Source organism: Otolemur garnettii, unplaced genomic scaffold (assembly GCF_000181295.1).
Source record: "Otolemur garnettii isolate 467f Iridium unplaced genomic scaffold, OtoGar3 scaffold00127, whole genome shotgun sequence".
Taxonomy (NCBI): Eukaryota; Metazoa; Chordata; class Mammalia; order Primates; family Galagidae; genus Otolemur; species Otolemur garnettii.
This window is the reverse complement of record NW_003852522.1, coordinates 564,438-571,691: the sequence shown is the minus strand read 5'-3', so window position 1 is coordinate 571,691 and position 7,254 is coordinate 564,438. Positions and strand designations below refer to the sequence as shown.

General features: G+C 55.3%; 1 protein-coding gene across 2 annotated transcripts in view; it reads right to left on the bottom strand.

The window, feature by feature from the left end:
* PRKACA (protein kinase cAMP-activated catalytic subunit alpha) overlaps window positions 1-5,978 on the bottom strand; it is a 21,738-nt gene extending 15,760 nt beyond the window's left edge. The window contains exon 1 of one of the 2 annotated variants that reach the window (XM_003797895.3): window positions 5,726-5,978. In XM_003797895.3, coding sequence (XP_003797943.1) covers window positions 5,726-5,771 — 46 coding nt within the window. In that variant the 5' untranslated portion in view covers window positions 5,772-5,978. Of the gene's footprint in view, window positions 1-2,565; window positions 2,618-5,725 lie in introns of those variants that run through there. The other variant, XM_003797896.2, reaches the window with a different exon arrangement.
* Between the last annotated feature and the right edge of the window lie 1,276 nt (window positions 5,979-7,254).

Here is a 7,254-nt window from a genome sequence, read left to right as displayed (position 1 = left end):
CCACCTTAGGTGTATGTGGCTGGCGCCTTAGCCGGTTGAGCTATAGGTGCCGAGCCTGGCCTGGAGACTTCTGTGAGCCCAGTAGCCACACCAGATCAAATGCTTTCATTAGCAGAACCTTTTTGACATACAACACCCTCTTTGGGAACCTCCAAAGAATCCACACTGAACTCTGGATTAGGTGGGAAGGGTGAAGGGTACCCTCTTGGGACTCTGTCTTTACCCACCCAAAAAAGGAGAGAAGACCCAGGCTTGGGAGGCATCCAAGATAAGGCTTGGTCCTGTTTCCCCTTTGTTCTTAGCCACTCCTGAGAACAACTGCTGAATCCTGAATGTCCCTAACCCCGTGGGCTCTGAGCCTCTGGCTGTCTGTTGGTGCCCCACAGAGCGGATTCACAGGATGCCTTGCTCCAGCACAGCACTTTTCTGGCTTCTTAAAGCAAAGGAAGGCCCAGGTTGTGTCCCCTGTAGTGCCACTATGGCCCTGCTGGCTCATCAGCAGGGGATTTGGGGATGGGGTGCAGAGCCAAGGAGCAGGCAGATAAAGAGGGATGTTGAGGGTGGGGTGGGGGAATCTCAGCCAGGAGCCCCCATACTCACCTCTGCTCTCTGCCTCTTGCAGCAGGGGGTGGAATAAGGAGTGGGTAGGATGGGCGTGATTTGGGGCCCTTCTGCCCCTGGCTCAGGGTGCTAGTTGCAGCTTAGGCCCCTGGAAGGTTTGGTGCAGGTAGCCCAGGAAACGAATGGCCAGGTGGACCCAGAGGAACAGCTGTAGCCACAGCTGGAAGGTGATCTCTGAGTGCCCACCCTGGAGGCTGCCTGACCCCTGATCCATCCCAGGCTGCCTTGGACTCTCCCTGGAATCTTCTCTTTGCTGGGGAACCAGGAAAATCGCAGAGCCTCTAAGCCAGCTTCCTTGGAAAGGCCTCAGGGGACCAGGGAGGAGGAGCTGGTTGCTACAGAAGCATTTAAAGGTACCTGCTCCCGGCTGGCCAAGGTCTGCAGAGGCCCTCCTTGACAGGAGGTGGTGGGAAGATTCTCCCAAGGGTGCCCTCTGGCTGTCCCATGTGTCCTGAGGCAGGGCAATGAAGCTAACTTTCCTTTCCAGGGACTTCACTGCTCCCAGGATGCCAGGCCCTGCCTGCCTCAGTGGGTGGTGAACTGTCCCGAGGATGGCACCAAATGTGCCCCATGCAGTGCCCACTGGGCAGAAGGGAAGGAGTTAAGGCCTAGACTCAGGCAATAGCTAGAGACTCCCTGGGGGCTAAACAGGCCCCAGAGCTCTCTTAATTAGCTGAAAGAACAGCTGGAGAGTAAGGCTGGGGGTGGGGTCGAGAAGAGCCACCCTATCTCCTCCCCAGAAGTCACTTTCAACATGTAGCCCCCAAATCCTGCTACTCTGAGTGACAAATGGGTACATCTGGCTGTCTGTCTTGCTCCTATGTGGGGGCAGAGAGGGGAATGGCATCCTGCAATGTCCTTGGCCTCTGTCAAACCTTGCCCTCTGTTTGGCTCTGCTCTCGGCCATGAAAGTCCAAACCGGAAACTGGTGGCTAAATGCAGGGATGGGGGAGGGAGAGGCAGCCTTGACTATCTTTTTTCTTTTTTCCAGATTCCAAAAGAAGTGGAGGGCCAGTGGCAACCTCTCTGAGAGTGCCTGGTATCCATGGTCTCTGTTGGCAACAGGACGTGGCAGAAGGGGCAACCCAGCCAGCTGTTGGCCTGTGGAGCCTGCCATCCTGCCCACATTTCCCACACTGGGGGTGCTACCCTCCACTCTGGACCAGATTCCATTTGGTTTCACAGAGAAAACCCCAGACACTCCTTGAAAAGCCAGGGCCACAACAAGGCGGCAGAAATTTAGAAGTTCACCCTGGGAATGGGGGATTTGAACAGCAGAACATCGATTTCGGCAAGGGGTTAGGGGCTCTCTCAGAAGGAGCCCAACCTCAGGAACTCCCTCCCTCAGACAACTATCTTAGGTTCTCTGCCCTCTAAAACCTGGCTGTCCTGGGAATTTAGGGGCAGGAATGCCAGCCTGGGCTGGGACCCCTACCGTGGGCTGCCTAAGTCTTCCAGTCTAGCTTGGATTCCCTGCATTATTCTCCAGTCTTGAGCTAGACCCCATTATAGCCACCTCAAATTCTTGGGCTTAAGCAATTCTCTTGCCTCAGCCTCCCAAGTGGCTGGGACTACAGGTGCCTACCACAACACCTGGCTATTTATATAATGGACCAACCCCCATTTTGAGCTGGATCCTCATTCTGGACTGGATGGTCCTCTGGTCTGATTTGGGCCCTAACATTAGGCTGGTTCACCCACTGCCCCTGTGTGAGTTGGACCCCTACTCTAAGTGGATCATCTCCCCTTGTCTGAACTGGGTCGTTGCCCCATTCCTTGTCACCCCCCCAGCCCAGGTGTGTTAAGTGAAGGATTTCCAGGGTCAGCCACGGGGCCACAAACTCCTTCTCTTCACCTGTCCCCCAAAACCTACTGCAGCCGCTCCCTGACTTCGGGGGTAGAGTGTGCCTGGGAAGTTGCTATAGCAACAGGGCTCAGCCTCACCATCGTTGGAGCTGGAAGCCATCACTCAGTCCTTGCAGGGCACCCGAACTACGGTGGCTGGGGAGGCTCATTAGACCAGCTGTACCAGCCAGCCTGCCCATTCCCAGACCCCTGCCTGTAGGGGGAGCCAGGGAGCTATGGGGCCTGGGCAGGAAGAGAAACCTAACCTAGAGGCCAGCAGTTGCAGGGGAGGGGCACATTGAATGCTTCAAGTTTCCGTTGACCTGCTTGGGATAAGGAAGAAAAGCTGCCATGCCAAGACCATGAGACCCTTTTGGGTACCCATACAACTGCCAAAGCACAAAAGGCATTTGGCTCTCTCAGGGATGTTAGAGGGCAACAGTTTCTTCCCCCTCTATGGACCTCTTTGGGGGCACTTAGATTTCACTGCTGCGATCTGCTTATCTCTGGACTTTAGGGGGCTTCTGAGGGGCTCCTTCTTACCACCTCTGCCTCTTCCCCTGTGGGCCAACTTCTCGGGTACTGTCAGCCAACACCTGAGTCCTACTTGGCTATCTGACGTGGGGGCCTCCTCCAGATGCTGCCCTCTCTCAAGTCTTCCAGCCTAGCCAGAGCCTTGATCTTTTTTCTCTGTTCTCTCAACAGATTCCCCCCACTCCACGTTGGAGCCCATTGTAGATCCATGTCATCTTGGGAAAAGGCAGACTTGTTCTGCCCTGGGGCAGAGATGGCAACATAGGGGGCTGCAAGATGCTTAACTGGTGCCTACTAAGGCTTGGACATTTTTCTGACCCTGTTAGCCTCTAGCAGCTGAAATTCAGGTGCCCCCTGCAGGCTGGCCTGGCTATTGCCCCCACCCTTGCCCCACCCTGGTTACAAGAGGGCATGATTTTGTCCATCCTCCCAGAATCAGAGTGCTTCAAAGCAAAGAGGCACTTCCTTCCTCATCCTATTTCCTTCTCTAGGAACCTCTGTGAGGAAGTACAACTTCGGGCATTTCTCAAGTGTGACATGGTCCCACTGGCAGAACATGAAATAATTTGGAGGATGTTTCCTTTATCTAGTTACATTGTATTTTAATGCATATCAGAGAGAATATAAATGGCATAGCAATTGCATGACTTCATTTATATTATTATGGAATGGGCTCAGAGTTTACATCTCAACAGAAGTTAACATAAAATTCTTATTATTTTAAATTATAAAAAAATGAATAGAGTTAAAAATTCTGGGGGAAGCCTTAAGAATGAATTTCCAGCTGGGGCCTGCTAAACAAACAAACAAAATAAAGAATGTCTGCATTCAGAAATTCTGGGGTCCAGGAAGTTTGCTGGATATGGCTCCTGCCTCTGTGATATCATCTATGTCTAAATCAGAACTTGTTTAGAAAATTTGGATAATAGACTGTTAAAATCACCAGAGCAGATATACCAATTTACCTAACCATTTAGCCTGACACATCTTAGATGCCCAGTAAGTAGTAGCTCAATTATATTGAGATCATTCATTCCTGGGGTACCCAGCTTATGCTCTGAGAGAATTAGTGGTTACTTCCAGAGCCTCTGATCCTTTTCTTAGGATCTTTTTCCCTGCGTAGTTTTCCCTGTCTCACCACATGTGTTTGGTATGTCTTGAAGGATTTCCAGGACTATGTCACCTCCCCAACTTTCAACTGAGCCACTAAAATATATAGCTGCCTGCCTCCACCTCCCAGATGGCCTCACCTGCTGAGAGCCTGACCCCCTCGCCTCTGCCTAGTCCCCTCCAAGCTCATGCCCAGACCTTTTTTGGATACTACCCACCTGCTCCTCTGTCATCAAGCACTCAACTACAAGCACTTGCTTTCCTGTCCTCCACCCATTGGTGACATGTCAGGCCTCTTCATAACTGCTCTGCAACTCTGAGTTCTGCTATTTGAATATGTATTGTAATAAAGTTCCCTGGTTTTCATGCTTTTTTCCATGTCTTTCTGTATAGGTACTCAGGGGACACAGACACTAGGGTTTGAGACCAAGAATATGGCCTTCCTTCTTAATTTTGACTATTTCTTGGTAACAGGAAGGTGATTCCATCTGAGGTCCAGCTTTAGGCTTGGAGTGATGACAATTTAAGATCTGGAAGAATTGGGGAAGGGGTTCAAGACTATTCTGAATGATCAGAATCCATTTGTCCCTTGGCAAAGCAAATCACTAGATGTCACCCATGCACCTTAACTAGCCCTCCTTCCAAGTCCTTTTTCTGACCATCCCAATTCAAGCTGCATGAGCCTTGCTAAACTCAGACACTTTTCATCTCGAGCAAGCAGTGAAAGAAAAATCCCTGGGAATTGGGTGAATGAGCTTCCACTGTGCAACAACCATTTGTTGCGGAGCCCCCCCAAGGAGCCTAGAACTCACTGCATAGCAGGAGATAGGAGGGGGCTCTGCCACCAATACTGCCCCTCCCACCCAACAGCAAGACTATCTCAAACTTGGCTTTGGAAGCACGGAAGCAGTTCTCTGGCTTCACAAACACTCTGCTACCCCAGCCAGGGACAGACGCTTGCTTAAAGGAGTGAGCATAGCAGAGAAGCAGGGTGACAGAGTGACAGGATGAGAGAGGGGCAGAGGGACCCAGAAAGATCCTGTCCCCCATGCCAAGTGACACAAAAGGGAAAAACAATGCTGGAGGTGGCTGAAAGGGAGGGTAGGTTTCAAAGAGGGGGCTGCGATAAGGTGAAGAGAGTAAGGGCAGGAGAAAGATGGCGGGGGCTGAAGGGGGGAGGGGTGTGGTCACCAAGTGGCCAAGAGGCAGACCCCACTGCACTTCCAAAGTGGCAAAAGCCCGGGTCGGGGTCAGGCAGTGGGTCTTATATGTGGCAGAGGCGACTGAGGAAGCGGGGGGATTAGTATGTGGGGAGAGGGGCCAGGAATGGCGGGAGTGGGGTGGTGACATGGGGCCCCAGCGGTCATACGTGCCATGGTCTGTAGTGACAGCTGGGGGGGGCACAGTTGTTGCAATGGTGAGCGGCCGTAGGCAAGGGGGTCCCTATAGGGGATCCTTTGCGGGCCCTCTGGCCCTTTACAGGCAGGGGAAGGGGCGCTAGGAGGTAAGGAGAGAGAAACGGGGGGGCCTCCTAGGGGGAGGGGCCAGAAGGTGATGGACACGGCGGTGGCTGGCAGCGAGGGGCCGGGATCAGGGTCACGGCCCGGGCACTCACCGCTCTCCTGCTCGCTGCCCTTCTTGGCGGCGGCGGCGTTGCCCATCGCGGCGGCGGCGGCCGGGGCCGGTCCCGGAGCTGCGGCGCGGCGGGTGCTGGCGACGGCCCGCGGCCCCGGAGCGCGCTGGGCGGCAGCGGCGGCGGGCCCTGGGGCTGGCTGCGCTAGCTGCGGCGCCGCGACCCCCGCCCAGCCCCTGCTTCCCGCGTCTCTCCGCGCCCGCCCGCCCGGGAACCTCAACCCAAGTCCGCTGCTGCTGTCCGTGACGCCCCCGCAGGCCCTCGCTCATTGGTCCAGGCCTCCCTGACTGACGGTTCTGTGCCACCGCCCATTGGCTCTTCGTGACCTTCCCGCTTTGCCATAGGCTCCCGGTCCCATGACGCGTGCCGCGGATGCCCGGCCACTCACGCACTCGCGAGGCCTCAGTTGGGCGGGCAGATTCCTCAGATTGGTCGAGGTGCCCGACGGGTCCTAGGGCCCGCCCAGTGAGGTCGGCGATTGGTGGAGGCTTGGTGTCCGGCAAGCCCCCAGCCGAACGTTCGGTGTCAATCTGGGGGCGAGAGGGCGGGGCAGAGGCGCAGTATGCGGGCCCAGCCTGGCGGTGCGGGGCGGGGCAGCGGAGGCTGGCTGGCGGCCGCGGGCGCTCGGAGGCCCTGGAGGCTGCACCGGCGCACGGTCGGCCGGCCCCACGCGCGCCGCAGTCCCCCGCCCCCGCCCAGTGCGGCAGCGGCTGTTGGCCAGCTGAGGTTGACACCGCGGCCCTCCCGGCGCAGCTTCTGTCCACCTGCCAGCGGGGGAGGGGCGCGGCCAGCGCAGCGGGTCAGAGGTCGCCAGGCCGCCGGCCGTCATCATTCAAAAGGCCTGGCTGGGCAGTAGAGCCAAGGCTAAGTGGCCAGGCCTGTTTGGGGTGCAGGCTGGGGGCCCTCCTGGCTGTCCCCTGGTCACAGAGCTTCAGGATGTTAAGTCCTGGAAGCAAGAGGTGGTGGGAGGGGGGCGTTCAGTGTCTACCCCTTTGCTGGGCCCCAACCCAGGAGTCTGCCATTTGTAAGAGTTGACACTCGTTTAACGTTATTTCGCACACTTCATCACGTATGTACTATCACCATCACACCCATTTTGCAGATGAGGAATCTGCCAGCCCCGGTCTTAATCCCCATCTGTACTCCCTATCTGGACAATGGGAAGGAAACCTGCCCTCTAGGAGCAGAGTAGGGGCAAGATGCCTCTTCCTTCAGGGTACCAATACATACATAGCCTGGGGACAGCCAAAGTTTTCCAACTGCCACACTACTGATGTTTGAGGCTGGATCATTCTTTGCTGGGAGAGCTGTTTTGTGTAACCTAGGATATTCAGTAGCACTCCAGCATCCACCCACTGGATGCCAGTAACACCTCTGTCTTTTTGCTACCTGTGGCATCCAAAACCACTTCCAGATATTGTTTTTTTTTTTTTGAGACAGAGCCTCAAGCTGTCCCCCTGGGTAGAGTGCCGTGGCATTACAGCTCACAGCAACCTCCAACTCCTGGGCTC